The following is a 26,217-nucleotide window of genomic DNA, read 5'->3' as shown; positions in this document are numbered from 1 at the left end:
AGTTTTCTTTGCCTATCAGGAGGGGACCTCATTCTGTACTGAAGATATAGAGTTGTGCTGCTTTTTAAATTTTGTACCTTTCTCTTGACATCCTGTGCATTGGGCATGACTTAGTGAGCTGACATTTCAGAGACAGATTTTAGAACTGTGCTGTGGTGTAAAATATTGAAGTCCCTTCACATCAATGCTTGTTTCTCAGCCGAGGTGAAGCGTGTGGGGGACACACTTTTGGGGATGGCCACGCAGTGTGTTCAAGTAAAGAATGTCATAAAAACATCTCCTCAAACCCTCTCTAACTTGTGCCTAAAGATTAACGTAAAACTGGGAGGAATCAACAACATCCTTGTACCTCATCAACGGTAAGAATCCTACCTTAATGTTAAGGCAAATGTCAGAATTGTGTACTCTGTAGAACTTAAGGGAATTGCTCCCCCCCCCCCCCAGATGTGGCCTGAAATGATCAGTTGGACTGAGCAATTAAAAACCACACTGATTGGCATAAAGTGTAACAGAGAGCACTTTAATACAATCAAAATGGTTTTTAGTTGCAATTGCTAAGTATATATAGTCATAACTTCAGATAACAAGTGCCATCTGAGAAAATGTGTTTCTCAATTTTCATACTTGGGGAATGCCTCTTCTTAAACACCTACTGCAGCATGCACGTGCATAATCTAAAACAGGGATGGTGGAGAACTATGGCCCTCCAGGTGTTGTTGAACTTCTAATTATCCCTGACAACTGGCCATGCTGGCAGGGGTTGATCGTATCCAGAGGACCACAGGTTCCGACAATCCTCAGCTAAAGGCAAACTACATTTTTCCTGCAGAGCTATTCTTCCATATTCAGATTTAATTTATTGACTTAAAGAATCTTAAGAATGTGATTTTTAACCAAGTTATAGCATTACTAATGTTACGTGCTTGATTTGATAGCCAAATTAATTTGCTAAAGCAACATTGGTCATCACAAAAGTACAGTCGTACCTTGGAAGTCGAACGGAATCCATTCTGGAAGTCAGTTTGACTTCCAAAATGTTCGAAAACCAAATCACAGCTTCTGATTGGCTACAGTAAGTTCCTGCAGCCAATCGGAAGCTCCGTCGGACATTTGGATTCCAAAAGAATGTTTGCAAACCGGAACAATCACTTCTGGGTTTGCAGTGTTCGGGAGCCAAAACGTCTGAGTTCCAGGGCGTTTGGGATCCAAGGTATGACTGTACAGACATAATTAATAATTGTATTTTTTGTAGCTGTTATCTTATTGAAAACTTTAATAAGAAACAGGGTTTGACACAGCTAAATCTAAGTGATTTGGGGAACTTTATAATTTAAAATTTTGATAATTTGATAACCTTAGATGTTCTTGATGGTTTTGTGTTAATCATATTGTAATGGCAATTGGCTGTAATCAATAAAAATGTGACTGATTAGATTGCAAAAATAAATAAATAAATAAATAAATAAATAAATACATGCAATCAATTTGAAAGGCACATTTTAGGAGATTGGACCCCATTTCGCAGGATAATTTTTGTCTGATCCGTCCGGATTACTATAGCAACCATATCCCTTATATATAATATAATTATTCCTATCATCCAGTAAGTAACAGTTTTTGTCCCCACTATTCAAAGAATAAACTGTACCATGAATCAGTTTCAAAAACCTATCCCTGAGGAATTATGCAGCGAGCAGTATAATTCACAGTGAGCAATATTGTCCACCTCGCTCTGGCCACACGATTTGAGTCATCAGCTCCAGTCACAGGAGTGTGAGACTGACTGCAAGATGCCCTCTGACTTGCACATCTTTAGTAAGCCCATGTATTCAGAGCTTCCCTGCCTCCTACAGCAATGTGGAGTGTTTGTTTTTATTTATTTTAAGTAGAGGAAGTCTGGTACATCCAAAATCTCCTATGTGTTCTAAAAAACTAAACTCTGGCATTTTAATTTTCTGTATGAAGATTTCTAGACTCCGTGGATGCATTTCAGGAATAGTTGCTTACCTTCTAGAATGTGAGGTGCATAGTCTAGGACCCTTCTGAGGAAGGCGGTAGATGAAGTTTGGGTTTGAGATTGACATGTCACCTTTTTTTTTAAAAGACCTTCTGTGTTCCAACAACCAGTGATTTTCTTGGGAGCAGATGTTACTCATCCACCTGCTGGGGATGGAAAGAAGCCATCTATCGCTGCTGTGAGTTGCATTCACATTTGTGTGTGCCCCCCACCCAACCTTCATTGAATCATTGAATACCTTAGTTATGAGAGAGAACGTTCACAAGCATTGACTGCCTTAAATAGGCCCCTTGTCTCTGTCTCATTAGTTCTCCCTGCCTCCTTTTGTGCTTAGTTTTCTGATGTAATCAAAGCATTCCCTAATACAAAATGACTGTTGCTTGGGGTTCCAGGGCTAACCATGCGCAAGATGGAGCATTATTATGAATCAGGCAAGGTTCAGTTTGCACATATGTAATGCTGCACCATGTTTTAGTGCTCTTTGCACAAACAGGAAGAAACCAAAGCAAATCCTTGGGCTTTCACACTACCCTCTCCACTTGCACAATGAGGAAAAGGACCACCTTCCTTTATGGCACACCGTTTGAAAACCACTGCACTAAATCATCATTTAGTATTTTCAGTGAATGAAGCCAGCGTATAGATAATAACATCGTGATAGCTGTGAGAAGAAGGCAGATCTGGATCAACTGGTATATATCTGATTCATTTGCAGTTGATCAGCAAGGATTTCTGACTCCCCATTTTTTAACAAAACCAGCAGCAGCAACAGAATGAAACCCACCACCCAACAAAATAATACTGCTGAAATGAAGAAAGCTTGGGGTAACCAGAAATAGATTTTGCGTGTGAAAGATCTGGGAGGCTTGGTTTGGCGCAGATACTCAAAACTGTTGCTAGACTCAGAATTAGGCAGTGGAAGACAGGAGTGCCTGGCGTGCTCTGGTCCATGGGGTCACGAAGAGTCAGACACGGCTAAATGACTAAACAACAACAACAAGAACATGAACATGTCTTTTACACCAAATTCTAGTTGGTGGATCTTGAGGTTATAGTAAAAACAAGCAGATTCCACAAGATCTCTTAACCCATGCATTAGGATCACCAGTGCTATCAGATTCAGTTTTGTCCAAGTGGGTGTGTTTGCTGTGTGTATGTCATGAGAGCTCCAGTAGATGTCTACAGTGGCGTAGCGTGGGTTGTCAGCACCCGGGGCAAGGCAAGTAATTTGCGCCCCCTAACCCATGGATTTGCGCCCCCTAACCTGTGGATTTGCCCTAACCCCAGATGTTGCGCCCGGTGCGGCCGGCCCCCCCTGCACCCCCCACGCTACGCCACTGGATGTCTATGACAAATTAGCCATGCATTATTCACATGGCGAATGAAGCACAGTTGTTTAGACCTCAGTGGATAAAACTTACTGCATTCTTAAATGTGGATGACTTTCCAAGCTTTTATACAGCAAAATTTAGTAATAAGCGGTTTTCACAGCTTTTCGCAACTGTCACTCTCTGAAGGCTTGTGCTTCCTGTTGGGGAAAACTATTTACGCAGATTAGAGAAAGTGTTGTCTGTCTGGAACGATCATTTTTCTTCATGTGCCTCTCTTGTTTTAGGTTGTAGGTAGCATGGATGCCCATCCTAGCAGGTACTGTGCCACAGTGAGAGTTCAAAAACCCCGCCAGGAGATCATCCAAGACTTGGCCTCCATGGTTCGAGAACTTCTCATCCAGTTCTACAAGTCAACACGCTTCAAGCCGACACGAATAATCTTCTACCGTGATGGAGTGTCAGAAGGGCAGTTTCGACAGGTGTTTATGTCCCACAACTTTTACCATAAAAGGGCCCTCAGAGCAGATTACGGCGCTTATAAAACTATTTTTACAAGGATTATAATTTGGCCCGCAAGTCCATTTCCCTCAAGTGACACCTGATGTAGCATGTGATGTCATGTGTGTGGAAGGGACAACATGACTGCAAAGAAGCAACTGGGAACCTTTAAATGTGTTCCTGATAGTTCCTTGGCATTTTAATTTGGCAACAAATGCAAGGCTTGGAGTGTAGCTGATCCCTTTCAGAAGCAGAGCTTGAACACAGCGCTAGTCAGCTTGATCACAGTGGCTTCAAGTTTCAGTGTGATCAGCTACACTTCAGAGTATCGGAAACTTTCAAGTGTAGCCAGTCCAAGAGTTGATGTCAAACTCTGCTTTGATTCCCTGGGATTTTCCTTGGCAGCACAGCTTGAACTTCAAAGGAAAAATGGGTCACCTGATGGTCACCTAAGGTTCTTGAGAGGTGGCTGCTCCTGTCAAAGTGGGAATACTTAGAAAGGTGGGCAGTTCAGAACCGGACCCTTCAGTCAGGTCCTAGTCCCCCACAGAATTCAGTGGCCAAGTTGCATGATGGTTTGAGAATATAACACCAATCCTTGCCCTACTGCACTGGCTGCCACTTAGTATCCAGGCCCAATTAAAAGAGATGGTTTTGACCCATAAAGCCTTAAATGGTTCTACCTTTTAAAGACTACCTCTCCCCATATGAACCAATCCTGCAATCATCCTCTGAGGCCCTTTTGTGCCTCCTCTACAAGAAATCCAGAGGGTGGCAATGTAAGAATGGGCCTTTTCTCCAGGGGCTCCTCATTTGTGGAATGCCGTCCCCAGGGAGGCTCTTCTGGAGCTTTCATTAGGCTCCAGATGAAAGCACTCCTCTTCTCCCAGGCCTTTGGCTAATGAAACAATATATTACTTTTAAAACTGCCAGGGGGTGGGGATTGTGTTTTGTTTGTTAAATATTTTTGTGTTGTATACTGTAAACTGCCCTTTGATCCTTACATGAAGGACTGTATATAAACTTAATAAATAATAAACTCCACTTTAGATATTTTAAATAGCCATAATATGTTCTAACATGTTTGGTTGAACTGGTCACAGGTCTTCTGACCCTTCCAGGTCCATCTCCCTTCTCCCTTTATTGCCCTTAGCTCCTTGGGAAATCATGGAGATGGCTGGAGTCCACTAACTGGAAGAGGGCATTAAAAGCAATTGTGCTAGTCACCAGGCCATTTATTCTTTCCAAAGATCAGCCCAGGACTTGTGTACACACACACACACACACACACACACGGTTACTCTGGGAAGCCTGCAAGTAGAGCCTGAAGGCAACAGTCCTCTTAGTAATTGGAGTTCAAAGGGTAACCTGGAGGTCGCATATACTATCATTAGCACAAATTAGTAGATCTGTCCTCTGTGAATCTATCTAATCCCATTTTAAAATTGTTCTTGATTCTGGCCATCATCACCTCTTATGGCAGTAAATTAATAATGCACCATGTGAATTACTTGATTGTGTCTGGCCTGACCCTCCTCAGTGTCTAACAAATCTAAACCCCACCTTCTGATGTCATTCCACTCATATATTGAGACTCCTTAACACCCCATGTCAGTGGTCTTGCACATGAAATAGGTAGCAACTGGGAGAATTCTATAATAGGGGTTGTAGGTTGCATCACCTTACCTAACAGCGTAAACTTACTTGCAAAATTTCACTTCTGCATTTCCCATTGTCATTGCTGCTAGTATGCACTACAATACTGATTCCACCAGCCTATCTAGCCAATATGTGATGCCTGCAACCTTTGAATGCCTAATTATCAAATTGACCATTACAAGGAGCCCTAGAGGCATAGTCTCTCCTCAAGAGGATGTTTATTTGTCACCGAAGGAATACTTCCTTTGTAAAGGAGTGTTTTCCTCTTCCTCAGAAAGATGCTCTCCTTCCTCGAGACCCTCATTCTCCATGCCAGCAGAGGAGCTGTCAGCTTGGCAGCAGGACGTTTCTATTATGTCCCTGATGTGTCAGGACCAAGTAGTGATCCATCCACAACAATGGAACTACATTAAGTTCCCCACAATGAGATCGCCCTCCTTCTACCCAGCACAAAGCACCATATCAAATACATGACCTGTCGCATGGGTGGGACTTGATACTGATTGTTTAAACACACTTGTTCTAATAACTGCACCAGGATGCTAGCTTCCAGACTGAACTGCAAGTCCAGCCCAAATCTGTATAAATCTATATTGTCTGTTTTGCAGTTCTGCTATACATAGACCTTGGAAGTTCTAAACCAGCAAATACTATAGTGTCTTCTACATTTTAGTAGACTTAAAAGTTAGACACACTTCAAATGTATGTGTGTGTCTCTGCAATAGAATTAAGTAGTGTGTGTATTTTTTAAAATTGTTAATTTATCATGAAGACTCGGGGGCGGGGGGGGGGGGGAGAATACTAGCAGCATACACCAATACAACAAATAAACAAGGATCAGGAATTTGAAGTGTACACATTGACTACTAATGTTTCAAGAAATAAATTTCTAATTTCATATTTTTAAATTAAAATAACATAAATTAGTATAATATCCATACCTTTATACCTCAAAACATTAAGATCGGTGAAGCAATGAGTTTTTTCTAGAATGTTCAGTAAAAGGCTTGCAGTGTGCCATAAAGTTGTCTTGCTGTTACCTTTCCCCTTTTATTCTTAAATATATCAGTTTTGCTACTAGAGCAAATTCTGAGAGGTTTTCTGTCCACTCATTTGTTGCCGTTTTCTTTGTGATCTTGGTTTCTTTTCACATAAGAATTTGATTCAAGTGTCCTGTTTTATTTTCTATTTGAGAGTAAGCTAACCATTCTGTATCTGCACTATAGGTGTTGTATTATGAGCTGCTAGCAATTAGAGAGGCCTGTATCAGTCTCGAAAAGGATTACCAGCCTGGCATAACATATATTGTTGTTCAGAAGAGGCATCATACAAGGCTGTTTTGTGCTGATCGGACAGAAAGGGTAAGACTTGTCTAATTTCAGTGTAGTTGCTTCCAAGTGGATGACTGAAGAAAGTGTAATCTATCATTATTAGCATGTATATAGTGGTTTAGAACTTTCACAGCACTTCAGATGAATCATCTTGTTGTAATCCTTACAACAGTCCTATAAGATAGCCCATTATGATTTACCCCTGTCGTAGATGGGATTGAGAGGCTGACAAATGATGGTAGAGGCAAAATTTCAGTGGAGGATGTCCTGATTCATAGCATGGTACAACAGCTGAGTTCCCCCACTTTGTAAATGCTTCAATGAGGAGCCATAGCACAATGGCAGAGTAACAACTTTGCTTGCAGAAGGTCCCCAGTTCAGTCACTCTAGTGAAAAACATCTTGAGCAGCAGGGCTTACTAAAGCCCCTGTACGAGACCTTGACAATCTGCTGAGTATCTAGATATCAGGCTAGATGGGCCTATGGGTCTGGTTTGATAGAAAGCTATATGTTTCTATTTTTCCAAGTTTACTGTTCGATTTCAAAGGCAAGCAAAATTGACTGATACAAAATGGCATTCCAACTTCATTTTGTTGTGAACCTCACCTCTGTGTTAACAACAGACTTTATTCCAGCTGCCAGCCTCTTTGCACCATCAGGTTACAAGCCTGGTGTCAGCAGCCCAGTTCTGGACTTGCTTTCATGCACAAAAACTAGGAGAAGCTGATGTTCAAAGTTGAAACAAATAAAAGCAGATTTTTCAGTATTTTATATCATGTGTTCATTGCATAATTATCAAGCTAACATTTTTGTTCCTCTCCTGTGGAAATGCATTCTTTTCTAGGTTGGAAGAAGTGGGAACATCCCAGCTGGAACAACTGTAGATACGGATATCACACATCCTTATGAATTTGATTTTTACCTCTGTAGCCATGCAGGAATACAGGTAGGAACTAAAGCACAAACCTACTTGACTCAGTCTGGGTTTGGTACCATTCGTGAGCAGACATGAGTGGTAATATAAGTGAATCTGCAGGGTGCTTTCTATTTAAACCAGTTTTTTAAAACAACCAAGGCTGACTTAAAGCAAGCTTTTTATGACTTGAGCTTTTACCCAAGTTTGTACCCTTTAGATTTGCCATGGAACAAAAATGTCATATTAGCCAGGAATGTATTCTCAAAATATTTGGCTCTCACGCTAAATCTTTTCTGTGACATCTGAAGACAGAAAATGTGTTAGGAATTGTCCCCTGGAAGCTCTGCTATGGCTCCAGCATTTGCTGTTCCATGTTTGTATTCACTCATATACCTTTCGGAAGCTGCAGAAAATGTGTAATTGCTGTGCTTCATAAATTCAAAACTGAAGCAGCTTGGCATCAAGCTCTTACAAAGTAATTTTGTTAGTTACGCCAAGGCTCCTTAAAACTATCTTCAGCCTCTGATTATGGGCTGTATCCAATGTAGCAGCAAGTCACTTGTCTTGATCTGCTGGTGAAAAGCTTTGTGCCAGTGGATCATTGTTGCACCAGAGAATGCATAAGCAGGTTGCTGGTAAGTTTGTTGTTAACACAACTGTTGCATTGGTTTTCTCTGTTGTGCAGCATTAAAACTCTCATGTCCAGTCGCACAAGAGCCGTTGCACTGGTGAATGATACAGCCCTATATTTTAGCACTTGGAAGTGTTCATTTGAAATAAGTGACAGGATAGGACTGTGGTGGTGCTCTGCAGGATGCTAATGTGCTGCAGTGCCAAGAGTGTGCAGGGGTGGGGCTACAGCAACATGGAATCCCCTTTTCACATTAATAAGAACTGTATTCTCAGGAACACAGTCAATATCCTTGGCATACAAAAACATTTGTTGTTCAGTTTAATTTTTATAGAAATGTGATGCAGAAAGTTAATTGGGCATTTGAACTGATGTTTCATTCTCCCTAGGGTACCAGCCGTCCCTCACATTATCATGTATTGTGGGATGATAACTGTTTTACTGCAGACGAACTTCAGCTGCTAACTTACCAGCTCTGCCACACCTATGTGCGCTGCACACGATCCGTGTCTATACCTGCACCAGCGTATTATGCTCACCTGGTGGCATTCAGAGCAAGATATCACCTTGTAGACAAAGAACATGACAGGTAAGGGTAGTGTTGCCAGATGACTTGGCTTCTCTGATGTCTGGGCTAGTTGCCAGAATTTTTTATGTTAAGGTATGGCATTTGATCTCATTGCAGACTTATTCCAAACTTGATTTATTTATTTTTTTAGTAAAGGTCAGCAGCATCATTTTCACATGTTTAAACAGTATAGTCAACACATGTGCACTAGGGTGTCTGGTTGTTTAGCTCAGTCCTAGCATATTGTTTCACACTGCTGCATATGAAACCACTGAGTATAGTCAGAGTTAGCTTACAAGAATGATACATTAACTTCACTTTTTTGTGCAACCCTGATTGGATTTTGAGAGGTAAGTAGGGGTGTGTGCATGCTCCATGGAGACCACATGCATAATTAGACCCCTTTGGGCATTGCCCTGTCTCTCCCACCTCAACTGGCAAACCATCAAATGTGCATGATTAAATGTGTACAGAGTTCTACAGAAATGGCAGCAGGCAAGCCAGTTAGCGATGAAGTCCATTGAGGTAAAGTTGTCATGATTGCCAATCTGTCCTTTATAAACCTAGCACTGTTATAAATATGACTCAGAGTTCCTGCAGTGTTCCCATACAGCTCATTCATTCATTCATTCATTCATTATAGAAGGTTGCCCCGTGGGTGTGGTGGGGATTCCCATAGATGGTTACTCACAACTTCAATCTTTTGTTAGGTGCAATTGGGTGCACAAATTATTTGCAACAGTCCATTGTGCTTTAAGTATGTGTTTGTGAGAAAAGATAGCACATTGTTCATGCTAACCATTACATCACACATTTGATTGTACATGTTGCAGGGCAGTTTCTTCAAGCTTTCCCATGATGTCTATGGATAGCCATTTTAAATGAGTGTGTGAATTTGCCCATAGAAGTGTTTGGAACATGTGTTCCAGTGACTTGTTCTATACTGATAATTGGTGGTGGGGACCATGCATCTAGTACTGAAGTTCATCCATGCTCTGCATTAGTGTAATGTATTGTTTTTGAGAGCTGAAAAGAACACGGAATACAGCTTTCTTAAAGCTCTTTTCCTGGTTGATGTTCAGAAGCAAAGGAATTAGCCCAAGGCTGTACTAATGGCTGCTCAGTGCAGAAATTAGAATTGTATTTTACAGCTTAGTTGCTTAAAAATATAAGAAGGGAGTGTGACTTTTGCTTCTTGGGCCCAAAGGTGTTTGCTAATTCTTCTCTCTTTTCCCCGCTATTGCAGTGCTGAAGGAAGCCATGTTTCAGGACAGAGCAATGGGAGAGATCCCCAAGCCCTTGCGAAGGCTGTACAGATTCACCAAGACACCTTACGCACCATGTACTTTGCTTAGCTATAAAAAAATATCAGTGAGACCGGAGCCTATTCACGAAAGGAAGAACTGCAGAATTTAGCCACATACAGTGTATGTTTAAAGAAGGGTCAGTTCATTGGGGAGGGGGATACCTCTGCCACTGCTGAAACTGATCCTATGGGAGGGGGCACGGGCCTTATCCTTGTTTTGACACAAGGAAGATTGTTTACTTCACCGAGAACACGGCACTTATTATGCAATATGAAACCAGCCAACTGCTTTTGAAGCAGCCTCCAATGGGAAGTGCTGCCGTCATCGTTGTTGTCTTTTCCTTTGTGTGTGTTTTTTTCTTGTAGTCTAACCCTTTTTTATGCCTTTACCTCAAGTTGCTCAGCAGCACAACTCTTTCTGCAAAAAAGAAACAATTATTACGGTATTAAAACTTACAGGAGCAATCAAAAAGGTGATTGTTGGGGTGGGCAAGTGAAGTGAAGTAGAGAATGTGCAAAAATGTTTTTATCCTTTGGGTACCCCTACGAGGGTAGCCGGTGGCTTCCCCTCAATGGCTGTCAGCACTTGAATGTGACCATAGCAAGTGTGTTTGTATGTTTGAGTGAGCAGCTCCACAGCGTATGTTGTGGGAAAGGCTGTGTGTATAGTGCATTTGCAGATCCATTGATCCCAGTGTGGTTTAGCCAACTGCTGCCTTTTGTGTCTGTCTTCATTGCTTGGAGTTGCTCAACTCAAGTCTGTTTCTGTACCATAACTAAGTTAACCATATACGTTGATGCTGGCAGTAGCGATACAACCTGATGAGATTAATGAAGCTGCTGCTTTCTCCTTGTCCAGAAGTTTCAGCTAATTTTACATCTTGTGTGCCATGTGTATACCTTCTGAGCTTCTTGTGACAGCAGATCTCCTCCCCTGTTTTGCCAGGGTGACGTGTAATATCCATTCAAGTACAGACACTAAGTTGAGGTCTCTCTTTTTTAAAAATGAAAAAATATATATTAGTTGACTCGCTGCCTCTCACTTTAATGTGATTGCATATATATATCTATATATACGTGTACTTTGAGGTTTAGCTTCCTTTTTTCTTTTATATTTATTAGAGTAATAATAATGCTTTAATTTAAGTCAGTGTATTGGCGACATCAGTTTTAATGTTTAGAAACATAACTATTTTGTTTTAGAGAACTGACAATGTTTTTGCTATCTTTTAGTGCAATAAGCCTTTGCAAAGGAGAAAAATCTGTCCATTTTTGCTGTGCACAAACAGCAGCATTTTGCACCACTAATAGTGGGAGAATGGACATGTTTGTGCACTTAAAAGGACAAAGTTAGCCTTAATTTTGAAAGGAAAGTCTTGTAATAGGGAGGATTCCCTTTTTTAATGCATAAAAAGGCAAACCCTTTCATGCTGCTAGCAGACTACAAGCTTTAATACTGTCTAGTAATGCAGGATTTTTGCTCTGCTGCACCCTGGGGTTGGAGGGCATGGTTTTTCCCAGCACAGAAGAAATTCAGGTTATTAGATCTGTCCAGATGACATTGAGCAAAAGTCTAAAAGGGGGCATGAAGATTTTTTAAAAGCAGTTTTTGATCATGTAGACTTTCCTTTTGAAACTGAGTGCTTCATTTCATTTTACAAATAAAGCTACAGAGGGCTGGGATACACTTAAGTGAGATCACTGAAATGTGAATCAGATGAATGGGCCTCTTTTCATTCCACTTTGAAGCTGAAGCAAAGTATTTTACAAGATGATGAAGATGAGCATTGAACTCAGTAGCAGGGATTCAGGGGCGTTTTGCACTTTGTAAACACATGAACTGCATTTGTGACTGCTTTTTTTGCACTGGTTTTATAGTATATATGCATAGATATATACTGCAGATGGTTCATATGGGCATTGCTAGTAACCCAGCCCTGCTGAAACAAACAAACCAACAAACCATTCTCCACATGAAAACCATTTCACTGGTTGAAGCATCTTTCTTATATTGTGCTGTCTTCAAAGTGACCCACTATATTTGCCAATTTACTGTATTTTCAGCTGAAAAATCTGAGCCCATTTTGCTCCAACAGGCCTGAACCTTTCCTATTTCTTCTCTCCCCACCCCACCCCCATCAGAAAACTTAAGTACTGTGTTTTATATGCTTTCTTGTGCAGGCATATGCTGCTGTTCATGGTGTCTCAAAATGCTTTACTGCACTTGTGATCTAGTGAAGTTTACTCCCAGTTTCAGCAAAATGGTACAATGCACACTTAACCTCTTGGGGGCAAGAATCAAAGTGCACTTGAAATAATTGTGATGGGGAGCAGCTTGCCTTAGGAGGTTGGGAAGAGGTGTGCACTAAGATGAATGGGGAAACTGCTAGAACCAAAAGAGTTCTTAATGAATTGAATTGCAAGTGGCTGTTTTCATGCTTCAACTTCTGGAAGTTTCCTAGCTGAGGATACTTCATGCACTGTACTTATGCTTGAATTCCTAGCATGAAATGACTGCGGGGAGTTCAATACCAGCCTGCTTAGGCCCCATGATGTGGCCAATGGACTCAGACTTCACCTCCTTTGTCCTTCTCCCCCCTGCCTAAAGAGAACATACACCACTTGTTGTCAGGGTAGCCTAGTAAACCTCCCTGGAGCTTGAGGTCAAGTTTAACGGTTCTAATATGGGTGAATCACAACAAATCTTCACTAATATTAATGTTAAGTTTTTTTCTCTTCCAAGGATTGTCACTTTAAAAGGCTCCAGTGGGAATTCTTACTCAGTCTTTCACAATTGCGGTTTTAAAAGTGAGTTGTGGAACATTGGGACCTCTGCCCCCACCCCTTTTAAAGACCTTTTAGCTGTTTATACCAAGATGCACTATAATATTTATTTCCTGACCTGTCCCTAGAATGGTGGCTCTAAAGCCTCCTTTGCTGCAGCCATCACTCTCATCCTTCCAAAGTGAAAATGATTTAGAGCCCAACAGAGAAGCACCTTTAAAATACTTGTACACAGTGCTAGTGTGATTGATTTTCATGTGGAGAGGAGATGGTAATTTAAAAACAAACCGGAATATATTTTAATTTTGAAACTGTCTTTGTCAAGTGCCGATAAAATTTGTAATACACTGGCCTGGTTCACACCTAAATGCTAAGCCATGGTTTGATTAACAAACCACAAGTTAACCACCGGTTGTCTCATAGATGATCAACAAACCATAACTTGTTTCTTCAAAGTTGCTTTGGGTTTTCCAGCTGCTCTTGGTTTGTGCCTATGTAGCTTGGTGAGAGGGTGGAATGGCCAAAGAAATGTTTAAGGAAGGGTGAAGGGTTTGGGTGTAACAACAAGCCATAGTTAAAACAAACGAAGGTTTGTAAGCCAACAAAAAAAATCATGACTTCAGGTTGTGGTTAGGCACTAAACAAACTGTAGTTGGGTTGATGGCAGGGTTTGGAGGCTCAAACAACAAACTATGGGTTAATAAACAATGACTTAGTATTATCTGCGAGCCAGGCCAATATCAATGTACTGGCATTGAAGGCCACCTGTACTACAGTACTGTAGCTGCTATATTTATTTAAATGGAGGTGGGCAATTACTGCACTAAGGAAAAAGGGCAGGTGAACAGGAATCCAATTTAAGAAGTAGTATTCTGATTTTTGTTGTTTCAAAAGCAATTTTAACAGTGTGATATAACAAAGGGTGCTGTCTTAACCAAGATTATAAAATAGCCAGATATTCTTCCTTTGTTTTGAAAGACTTAAGATATATTTTGATGTTTGCAGTGGATGGGTGGAGGTGGGGATGGGAGGAAATAAACGGTACCTCATCTGTGGTGGCAGTTTCCAGTATATTTTTCACAAGATTATATGGAGTTTTATTTTTGTACATACTCTCTGTTTTTGTTTTCTAAAAAAGCTTTCTTGAATTTTAATGTGCTTTCATGAAAATTTCTGCCTGTACAGCCGAGACAGCTGTCTGTTTAGCCTATATAGGTACAAAAGTGTAGGTTTAATGTTTTTTTGCACCCAGCTTGGCCTTGTTCTTCATTCAGTATGCATATTCCTGCCTAGAATGGTTGCTGTAACTCCCCCCACCCCGGTTGTCCTATTTCTCACTTGTACTTGCAAGAGCCACTGTCCTCTCTCCATCACCACTCCATACCTGAGAGTTGCTTGGTGCTGAGTTCTGTCCACCATGAAAACACAGTGCATTGTTCTCCATATGTTTTGAACTACAACTTCCATCAGCTTCATGCTGAATAAAGCTGAGCTAACAGAATGTGCCCCTCTGTAGGTAAGGACTTTTCTTTTGTGCCATTGGGCTTGCTCTCTGTCAGGTACAATTCCCATTAATTTCAGCAAGTCGGTAGTGCTAGGGCTGGATTTTCAAAGGCAGAATTGATGACTTTTGGACAACCCTAGTAGTACAAAGCATTAGAGTCCTACTGGCCAAGCTTCATCATCTAAGCAACAGCTGCTAAGAGGGGCATTATTAAAAGACATCAGACCGAAAGGTTCATTCTGTGGGGTCTTTCACACACGTGTGTGTGAGACTATGTTAGAACGTAAAGATCTCAGGAGTGTTAGATGAAAAATGTTAAAAATAATGGCAAGGGTGCTTCCCAAAGCTTCCTTTGGGATATTTCTGCAAGACTGAAAGTCTATCTGCTTGTAGATATCCTTTGACTCTGTGTGTTCCCCTATGCAAATTATTGTGACTTATTAACCACCCATGTAACCTTCCTGTTGTATAGCTTTTCTGCTAGCTGTTTTTGATGATGGCAACACCCTGAATCTGTCAGATTTTCCCACTTGGTAGGTAAGTGATTCATTGAATGGATTTTTAGTGCTATGAACTGATAGAACAATTACCTTTTCAACTGGAAGAGTTGTTTGTGTGTCTGCAAAGTGGGAGCAGGACATATCTTTTTAATCAACTTCCACTTCCCATCCTTTTCACTTGAGGGCAGTTTGTCCATGCATATTGAGCTTGTGGTGAATGGAACCTCAAGCATTGTCTGGCATATAGAAAATGGCCATCATGGGTTAAACACCAGGCAGAGCTTTCACTATTGCCTCAAGCACAGCAACGTCTATTAAGACATGCTCAGCTTCAAGTTATCCTGTGATGTACTTGACCCTTATGTTTTTTGGAAAGCTAAACAACTCCTGGGGAATTTGCAGGTCTGCTAATACCTGCTTGTTAATTATCATATTTACAAATGCTTGGATTTCACTATGATGAGAGACAAAGCTGTTAGATGCCAGACCCTCCTTTATGACTTGCCAGTTTATTCTCTGTAACCTTGACTTTGCTGATAAAGAGGTTATGACTAAGTAACCACTGGGGAATGAGGAACAAAAACCCTGGAGTGGGAACTGGAGAACAGTTTGAAAAATTAAACTGAAGGATTGACTCTGCAGGAGGTAAAATGTTGACAGACGAGAATCATGTCTAGCATCTTTCAGTCCCATTTCCACATTAAAATTGTGTCTGAATTACCTCTGGCAGGTATGTAACTATAAAGACCTATTTAAAAATGAAGTAGCTCTGCCATCTGAAACTTGGAGGGTTTTATTCATTCAAAGCAAGACAGTCCTCAAAGTGCCTTTTTAGAAGATGGTGCTGTAGATTTTTCTTTCTTTCTGAAGTTGTATATTGCTGGGTGATGGGGGGATAGAAGCATTTAGTGAAAACACGCCAAGTTCTTGATGATATCACTTGTAGTGTTGAGTACTATGTAGTACCCCACCCCAAAATAATCAGGACCAAGATAAGAGTGGACCATACTATATTTGGGGAAAGTAATGGTACTGATAACTTGATTAAAATCCACTGTGTGGATCTAAGATACTTTAGGGTTTTTAGGGCAAGTAGCCCAGGACACTTGTAAGCACTAAATGTTTATTCAGAGGCCACAAACTATGAAATTGTGGTAAGCAGCATGTGCCCCTGAAGCTATATGTGTATCTTTAAAGTTGTTAAAATTCTGAAAATCCCAGCTTTAACTGTAGACCTTTTGTAAAATGCAGGACCCTAGTCCTCATGGTTGCAATGGCAAATGTTGATGGCAAAAATTTGCAGTATGGCCTTTTGGTGCTGAGCAAGTCTGCTGCCCCGAAATAAATAAAAAAAAAACTTTTTAAAAAGTAAAATGCTGTACAGCCAGTCTTGTCTTTAAGCTTTTTATCAGTCAGGAAAAAAACTAATAAACACTGCACCTCTGTAGCAGCAAAATGCTGTAAAAGTAATAATAACAAAAGTTGTAGTGATTACACTGTAAAACTACTTGCACACACACCTGCAAAAAAATCCAGTTATGGTCTTAATGGTACCAATAGAATATTTTTCAAGGAAGATTTGTGTCCCTTTGTGGTTAGATTATTGGTCACCTCTGTAGTTTATGTGCCATCATCTCTTTTTCCTGACTATTGGCTGCCATTTTTATGGAAGGGTTTATCAGGCTTTGTCTTTACAATAATGTTCTTGCTATAACTTTGCAATCCAGGGTTTCAGGGGAACTGCGAGGGCAAAGGATAATCTCATCCAAACCTACTTTCATATCCGTCTTTGGCATCCTGGAACTCTCAGTGCAATGCTGGGTTGTAGAGGAGGCCAGTTGTTCATTTGAACAATAGTCTAATGCTTTGGCACAAAATGAAAAAAAATGTTATTTGGATTAGGCAACAGCCTATTTTCATTTATTATGAGGCAAGCTATCGGAAAGAGTAAGAGTTGTGGCCTGCACATACATCCTGCCTGCCTGATGCTCACACCATGCTTCTCCATGTTACATGGCCATAATGCTGACTGCCTATACTTAAGGATGAATGATCCCTTCTCAACCACTCTCTCCAGAGGTGTGGAAGCTTTTGTGACTCCCAAGTGATGGCTGCCTTAATTCACACGTGCATTGCCCATTAATCTTTGCATATAAGTTTATATAGTTCCCTTCTTGAATAACCTTATCCAAAGACAGTGTATTAAATTGTTCAGTATGCACTGCGGCATCTGTGCTAATAGTAATTTAACTAACTTTTTTTTAAAAAAAATGAATTATATAATCCGAAATCAGTTGCTCTGTTGTTTTTGACCCAGTGGCCAATCCTAGCTGATAGCTTAATAGCACATATAGTATGGTTCTAGTTTAAATGTGCACAAGGGTTCTTGACTATTAGTTATTCCAAAAGGGTTGAGCAAAATACTGAATACACAGCAGTGGGAAAGTTAAGGGTGGATACTGAAGTACATACCTTTTTTTTGTAAATGATAAGAATGACTTGCTATTAGAATAGGCTGCCTCCAAAGATATGGTGGTATTGGCTTTAACTGTACTAGCTTTCTAGAGGTGCAAATGCTACTCCAGTAGCAAAACTCTCTAATTACAACCCAGTCAACTTTTAATCTATTAATTGTTCAAGTTCAGCCAGTTAATCAATTAATTGATCAATTAAATTTGCATTTGGATAAAACCAATATTTCTGAAGAAGCATTTTTTTAGTTGATGCACACGTCATAACATGCATAATCTTAAAATGCATTATTCCTGTGTGAAAAAGGAAAGTGATTCTTTTCAGATTATGCTCACCCTCTGCAATTTTTATAAGCACTTTTATTAAAATTTTAATGTATATATACGTGTGTGTGTGTGTGTGTGTGTGTGTGTGTGTGTGTATCTTTTGCCCAAGTGTCCTCGGGAACATTTTCCATCCCTACTATGAATGTTCCATAAGAGAAAAAATTAGGTGAATTGTCACAGGCTGCAATCCTATATGTGCTTACCTGCGAGTAAACCCCATTGCACTATTTGGTGCTTACTTCTCAGTAGACATGCATTGGACTGTGCTGTGAAAGTACCATAGAGGTGCCTCTGACTTTGCCATGTATGAAAACAGACTAGATGTTGTCCCATTTCAAGTGGTCTCTGGCAGAATTTGTTTACAGATACTTCCAGAACTTTTATTATTTTTAATGTTAAATCATAGAAATAATTTCAAAACCTAATGCACTTTCAACTGTAGGGAATGGGGGGGGGGGAATGGAGCAACCTCTGAATGCAATACTTTTGTTGGGACCGACCCCAAAGTCTAAAAAAAGTGACACATTTTTATTTTATTATTAATTAACACCTTAATTATTAATAATTAATACCTTTATTGAACTGTGGACTTCAGAGGGTTGCTGTTGTTTTTTAGAAGGACCAACATAGCTTCCTATGCTTTTTAAATTAGAGGAGTTACTTCTTCCTGGTGACTTATATCTGATTTTCCAGGCTCTCCTTTAGTGGGAAATCTACTTGGTGTTTGGTTTATTATGCGTGTCTAGCGGGGGTGGGGGGTGGGGAAGCATATGTGTGCCTCACTCTTAAGATGGGGTCTCATTCATCCTCCATCTAGAGCACTGATCAGGTCCGCACATGCTTAACTTCAGTAGTAGCTGTACCATTAGTTGTGTGGAGACCATTTGCTAGGCCTGACCTTACTAGGTGTCGCATGTCTTGTTCTCTCTTTTTTTTTAATTTATTTGCAGCTTCGAGAGATGAAAACGCTCATCATTTCCTACCCACTCCAAGCTCTCCAGACAAGTGTGGCATGCTTCTATAATCATGCCCTCAGGATGTTTAAGTGCAATATCCGTCATCCCTGACAGTAGCCGCGCTGACTAAGACTGATGGGAGGGCACATCTGGAGGGCACCATGTTGGCTACCCCATTTATAGGTTCTTTTGTAAAAATGTGTTTATGTCTATATTATATACACATATAAACATAGATGTACACTCTATAAACCAGGCCAACATGGTGCCTTACCATGTGTGTGCGTGCACACATGCACATCCTGTGTCTTTTCCAATGTGCATTGATGATGCAATGCAAGTGAGGGGAAAGGCACAGGCTAGCTGGGCTGGTCAGATGCAGCAGATTTGAACATGACCAGTTGCCGAAACCATACAGCAGAGTTTTGCAGAGCTGGCACTGAAGCCTGACAGGAAGGTTCGGCTCCTGACCTGGTATCTTTTCTTCTGTTACCAGAAGTGTGCTGGACTCAGAGGTGCTCTTTGGGAGCTGAACCCTACTTTCCCAAGATAGTTTTGGGGACTAAATCTTTTCAAAGTTTGCTGCAAAACATTAAATAACTTTCCCAGTTTACTAGTACTCGGTCCACAATTTGTTTCTCAAAAGAGCCAATCAAAAGCTAATGGAGAGCATTATGCCAATCCTTTATTTGGAACAGATGATGCTCTTAAGAAAAAGCTTAAAGCCCTCTTGGTCTCAGACTGGGAAGTTGACAGGAGAAAAACCATAGAATCCTCCCTATGGTGGCAAAATCCTTGTCTTGCTTTCCATTCTGTGCTTTGAACAGTGCACCTGTTTCTTGCTTCGTTCCTCCCTGCACTCCACAGCATAGACTAGGAAGCACTTCAAAGAAGCAAGAAACTGGTGCCTTTATAACTGCATTATCCCCAAGCCGCTTCCCTGCTTAGACTTCAGTGGCATTGGACTTTGGTGTGAGGCGTTAAGTAATTTATCTCAATTTACCAAAACCCAGTCCACAACGCTGCTTTTTAAAATAGCTGTCCATTATTTTTTGGGGTATCTGTTTAAGTGACTTTAAAGTTACTGCTGTCCATTACCTAAGAATTCATGTAGTCATAGTAGTCACCTGAACTGATCTAATCTGCCTTCTCTCTTTCATGTTGCTCCTTTTTACTGATTCCTTTGTTTATGGTCCCTTTGTGCTTGCTGTGCACTCGGCTTGATGGTAGTCTTTTTTTGAGGTGGATTATGAGGACTTGTCAGAATGTTGTGTGGTGAATATAGTGGAGCAGGGTGATGAAGGAGAGCTGTTGTAGAGTCAGAAAACTTTGGTTGCAGGAAAGGAGCAGAGGCTGAGAAGAATACATGCATATTCCATGGGCACACTGAGTCATACTAGTGGGATTGTTCAGATGGATTGTACAGCAAAATTCAGGCACAGAAAACCTGCTTGGCAGGGGCAGATTGAGGCCCACTTAGTTTAGATTCTCCTTCCATCAAATGCCCCAGGGAAACTCACAAGCAGGACATGAATATAGCCTTCCTCTATTATATCTCTAACATCCTGGTCCTCCAGACTTAAGCACTGAGGCCAAGAGGCTTGCTGAATGTCAGGTTTGAGCAGGAGCAACATAAAGATTTTACTCACTCACTCACTCACTGTACTGGCTGTGTCTAGTCATATCTGTTTGTCTACATTTAAGGAATGAGCTTTTTGTTCAGAAAAGTTTCAGGCTGTACTCTCTGAAATGCAGGCAGCAGAAGGCAAGACTATTCCACTTTTAATCATGAGCACTATTGACAGTTCCTCCTCCTCCCAGCAGCAGTGTGTGTGTGTTTGAGGGGTGGGTGGGTTCAGACCTATTCAGTATCTCATTTTAGGAGAAGCAAATCTCCAGCTTTTTTGATGGAACTTCTTGAAGCCTTTGATATGATAGATTTTTCATTTTTCAAGTAGCAAAAAAGTCTCATTAGAAGGGACTCTGATGTAGCATGGACATTTCTCCATGGAATGTTCTCTGTATTGGAGAACGTTTCTCAAAATACAGTTTCATAAAATAAGCAACACAATGAATGATTACAATGCTAGTTTCAAAGTGTAATTGAGTTTTTGTTTCAGGTGATTATCCCTAGCAACATTAATTGTATTAATGATTTTTTCCCCTCCTGATTAAAATTGTTTAGTTTTACTACTTTTGAATATTGGGAAAATGTGTTTATAGAATACATAAAATTAATGTGGCATACTTTTGTGTACACATGCCAGATATGCTAAATTAGATCACAATTTAAGTCACTGAAACAAAAATCGCAAAAATGTTTTGAATCAAAGTTTATGAAAGACCATTGTTAAGGGATTTCAGTAGATGCTAAAGTAAAATATTTCTAGTAAAATGTTTTTCTCGCTTTGACTTTAGGGTCATTTTTTCTGACTATTGGCTCTCTTAGAGACTGTATTTTGTTCTCAGCTCAGCTTTGACTTGATCTAGGAGTTTGGACTCCAGGTTGGATATGGCTTGCTTGAGTATGAATTTATTTGCACACGTGGAATCATTAAGTTACCCGTGGGGAGTGGCTGTTGTGTTTTAAAAAGCAAGCTGCCATTTTGCCATTTCACCATACCTGAAAGGTATGTATTAGCAACCATTCTCACAAGTCAATTATCCCCAATACACATTGAAAATTAAAATGGGTTCTGAAATTATGTTTTATTGTACAGCCATGTGGTCAGGCAAGTTTTCTGAGGTTTCCCCCGCAGACCATGTTAAAAAATGACTTGTGGCCTAGATGATTGCTCTTCCAGTTTGTCCACACTAAGAGGCAGGGGTTGATGAGGTTTTGGTTCTGCATGCTTGGCACAGATGGTCCATTGTGACAGGAAGAAGGCAGCTTGCAGTGACATGTAGGTTGATCACAGGGCTCTTTGATGCATGACTGCTAACTGTATGGGTACCCTCTGTCTAAGAGAATTGTATGTATGCTACATGTGACAAGCACACGGGTGTCTATTTGGCCACATCCACACACAGTGAAAACCTGTTGCCAATCACTGCATCCTTTCCACATGCATCTGCACATGGACCTATGCATGTTGGTCTCGTGTTACAGGGGACAGGTGGTATATGCATGGTATTCCTGTATGGAAGCTATATCCATGAGAGAAATGACCCTTCAAGCAGTTTCCTTAATAAGGCAGACTTTAAACTGTGTAACAGTATAGTATTAACATTGTATGTGTGTAGTTAGGGGGACAAATGTAAGCTCCATCCTCAAGACATTCCGTTCACTGTGGGTCCATCAGGTGCTTGGGGCTGCACTGAGCAGTTGGTCCGCTATAAGAAATACATAGCATGGCAGATTGGAGGTGCCCTTTTGCCTTTGTGTGGGGCATTGTGTTGGTGATGTCAACACTATTCTGTGTGCCATTGCAGGGACACATTTCTTAAGAATCCAGCTGTAGGCCAGCTATAGTTTCACATTCTCCTAGGAACATGTTGGTGCTGCACTTCAGCTTAAGGCCCTTGGTTGTAAATTTCTGATGACTTCTTGCTTTGTGGGGCACTGCTGTTTTGCTTTCTGAGAGAAGCATAGGATGAGTTTGAAATCTCTGGGTGTTCTTGTAGGTTCTTTCCCCCTCCCTTAACAAAAGTATGCTGAAGTCAAGCAAGTTTGTTGCACCTGAACTATTGTAGTTAGCCTTCCTGCAGGTGGACAGATGGATGGCAAGTGCATTGGTAAAAGCCTTCACAATTTTTACTTATTAAACCACCTTGACCGTGTGTGCCTCTTTGTATTGCAAATGTGAGCTGCAACTATTTGGGGATAGGGTGGGAGGGTTGGTTTATATAAAATATAGATAAATATATATATACATATATATATAACAAATCTGTATTTCAGTATGTTTTTAGAAACTTAACTCTTTAACCCAGAAGCAGCGTGTCCACTGCTCCCTTCACTCATTACCCCCGCCAAGTTTACTGCCCTTGCCAAAAGTTTAGCTATCTTTGCATTTTCTTCCAGTTTGGTTAAATATCAGCCTGTCATCTTCTACAATTTTCAACTTTGTTACATATCCATCAGCTTTGCGAGACTTGGGTTGGCTCTTAACACACTTTGTTGGAAGAGGATGGCTCTTGTAAGCCTATCTTAACTACTTAAGGACCAAGCGTTCTTGAATTGGCACACAAGTCCTTGTTGCTTTTAGTGGCATAAATTTCTTCCCACCCCACAACTGTCTTAACTTCCAGGGTGGAGGTTAGTGTATCCACTGTCAGGGGCAGGACGCCTCTGGATACCGGCTGCTGTGAATCATGAGTGCTGTTGCACTCTCTTCCTTCATACAGACTTCCCACAAGTATCTGGTTGACCACTGTAAGATGCTGGGCAAGATAGGCCTTGGGCGTGATCCAGCAGGGGTCTTACGTTCTCATAGGCCTCAATCTTGTAATGCCACAGAAGCAGATATTCTGAGGGACTTCACAAACCTAGTCTGCCAAACTTTTTGTCAGTGTGATTTTGTGTGTGCGTGTGTGTGTTTTCTAATTTTTCTCTGACAATTTTTCCAGCTAAGGGAGAAGAGGAAAAAAGGAAAATTTTATACTTAAAAAACAACAACCTGGACTGACATTTGCATAGAAATAACAATGTTTGCCATAAATAAAATGGCCTTGGCACATGGTTAGTGGCATGCATGCCACTTAGGGTATAAGCAGGAGGGAGTTTGTGGCACATGTGGACAGCAGTCCAGGTTGGCTGAGATAGTTGGACTTGCACTCCTTGCTGCCTCTCTAGCCAGCACTGTGATGCTGTGTGCTCCTCTGTTCAGTAGACTAGTCCAGCCTTCCCTAACCTGGTGCCTTGCAGATGTTTTGGAATACGACTTCCATCAGACCCAGCCATCCCCACTGTGCTGGCTGGGGCTGATAGGAGTCATAGTTCAGAATAGCTGGAGGATACCAGATTGTGGAAGACTGGTCTAGAAGCAAAACAACATCCAGACACTGTAGGGGGTGGGGGTGGGAGAGGGAGAGGGAGTGGGGAAGTTGGTTCCACATACGTACTCATACTTTGATTTACGGCACACTTGCCAAATAGGTTGGACACCACTGATTCCTAGCGTAACCTGATGTGTTATGTTGTATCAAATCATGGTAGTGCCTCTGAAATTCTGTCACCATGTCTTGAATATCCAGTTAGGTTATGAATTCACCTTAAAATACTTTGAGGGTACAGATAAAGACTGGACAAGCAGGGTTTGTTTTTGTTTTCTCCCAGACTTGTTGCTAGTTATATCTTTTGGGGTCAATCCATTGTGTTACAAAACACATTGTCATATCTGTCCGTTGAAGTTACACTTTTCTGTTCTTGTCTAATGTTCTGTCGCTTACAAGTATGTAACCGTACATAATTCAGTCATGGAACTCCTGAGCCAAATCTGTCCCCAAAGTTGTTTTTCTGTGACAGATTCCACTCCTTTTTATGTTTTGTTTTGTTTTGGTCCACTTTCTCTATACTGGAAGGACTCTATGTTGTGGGTTGTTTTTTTTTAAGTAAAACAATTACTTAGCATTGCTTTGCTTCAGTTTGAAGTGTAACTTTCACTAATAACTGCAATAAATACGCTTTTGCTCCAGAATTCAAGTTTGTGTCCAGACTTTGGTTATGGTGATTGTCAGGGATGGGAAGCAATAAGAAATTTTAATGTCTAAGGTTTTACTTCATAGTTTCAGTTTCATCATTTACACCTAGTTGCACCAACCAAATTCTGGAAAACTGCTTCGTTAAAGAAAGAAATAAAAAAATTATAAGCTCTTACGATGGCATTACACACAGCCCTTAGCGAATGTGAAGGAAATGCTCTTGCTGTGTTCCGTCACCTAACTGGAGGGAAGTTCCATGCTTTCACAAGATCTGTATTCTTTTGGAGGAAGAATGCTAGAAACCTGTGTTGTCACATTATACATCTTCAATCAAGTAGTGTAAGACCGCATAAGCAAGCACACAGATCAGTGCACCTGCACCTTCTGCCAACTATCCCCATAAAAACTTAAGGGTGCATCTCCTGGCCAGATTCAAAAGTGCTCCCTTTCCAGGTTTCTTGGCCTCACACCTCACAAGCCACTTCACAGCCTTCTCCTACACCGCAGGAATGTGCATCAGGATACCCTGCTTTGATCACCCATTGATTAGCATGTGTTATTAGTAGCCCAGCCACTTTGAAGCTAAAACTGAATTGCAGGACATCAGTGATCTATAATAATCATCAAGGTATTTTGCTCTGCAGAACCCCAAATGACATGTTGCATACAATCACAGATGGGAGTGGGTGAGAAGACAGACTGCTTCCAGACTGTTACTATTATGTAGGCTGTTTGCATGGTTCAACCAATAACTGATCCTTCCTCATGGGGAACAAAGGAAGCAGGCTTCTGGTAGGTAAGACTAATTATTATTATTAGAATCATAGAATCATAGAGTTGGAATAGACCACAAGGGCCATCAAGTCCAACCCCCTGCCAAGCAGGAAACTATTAGTCACCTTTTCTTCAAAAAGGAACACAAAGCAACTTACAAAGCCTAAAGACAGATATGATACAAGAATTAAAATATCCTAAAATACTCACAACATGCATATAAGGGCAAATCCAGCTTGCCCCCACCCTGCTAAAAATATGCAAAGAAACTCCAAAGGCCTAGGTGAATAACAGTGTATTTTGCCTGGTGCCAAAAAACAGAGATGGCACCAGGCATGCCTCCCTGGAGAAAGCATTCCACAACCAGGGAGCCACCACTGAGAAGACCCATGTTTCTGTTACCACCCTCAACCTCTCCATTGGAGGAGCACACAGAGAAGACCCTCAGATGAAAAACATAGAGTGGGGAGAGGCATACCATTTGGTTCTGAGCTGCAGTTTGAATTGGGCCAAGAAACTCATTGGTATCCAGTATATAGTTGGAGCAGGACTGGTCTTGACTAGTTCAGTACTATCTGCTCTGTCAGTGGCTCGCCAGAGGTTTGTCCCCATTACCTGTTACTCCTTTACCTAGCGATACTGGAGACTGAACTTAGGACCTACATGCAAGTATGTCCTCTAGCGTGGAACTATGTGTTCCTCTTCAAACACAGAACCACCATTGATACTGGAATATTGCACACTTTTGAATGCCCAGCTGACACATGATGTATCAGTCACACTAGGTTGAGGTGAAATGGGAAGTGCCATCCTGCCCTGCCGCTACTGCTGCTGCTCCCACCACCATCTACCTGCTCCTGCCACTGCCAACAAAGCCCACTCCGTCGCCACAGCACATCTGTTACTGGTGGAGAAGCACCGTTGCTATCAGTGCCAATTTGAGGTAAGATCACATCAATTCTGGGCAAGTTCTTGTCCAAAATGGACACTATCTTGCCCGC

General features: G+C 41.0%; 1 protein-coding gene across 3 annotated transcripts in view; it reads left to right on the top strand.

Moving 5' to 3' along the window:
* LOC114601617 (protein argonaute-3) overlaps positions 1–24,438 on the top strand; it is a 57,915-nt gene extending 33,477 nt beyond the window's left edge. For 2 of the 3 annotated variants that reach the window (XM_028738929.2, XM_077931950.1), the window contains 7 exons: positions 200–359; positions 2,105–2,195; positions 3,633–3,827; positions 6,732–6,866; positions 7,681–7,782; positions 8,773–8,972; positions 10,198–24,438. In XM_028738929.2, coding sequence (XP_028594762.2) covers positions 200–359; positions 2,105–2,195; positions 3,633–3,827; positions 6,732–6,866; positions 7,681–7,782; positions 8,773–8,972; positions 10,198–10,306 — 992 coding nt within the window. In that variant the 3' untranslated portion in view covers positions 10,307–24,438. Of the gene's footprint in view, positions 1–199; positions 360–2,104; positions 2,196–3,632; positions 3,828–5,779; positions 5,992–6,731; positions 6,868–7,680; positions 7,783–8,772; positions 8,973–10,197 lie in introns of those variants that run through there. The other variant, XR_013393697.1, reaches the window with a different exon arrangement.
* The last annotated feature ends 1,779 nt before the right edge of the window (positions 24,439–26,217 follow it).

This window comes from Podarcis muralis, chromosome 7, assembly GCF_964188315.1.
Source record: "Podarcis muralis chromosome 7, rPodMur119.hap1.1, whole genome shotgun sequence".
NCBI classification, from domain to species: Eukaryota; Metazoa; Chordata; class Lepidosauria; order Squamata; family Lacertidae; genus Podarcis; species Podarcis muralis.
Note: the sequence above shows the minus strand (reverse complement) of the source record. Positions and strands in the feature narration are given on the sequence as shown.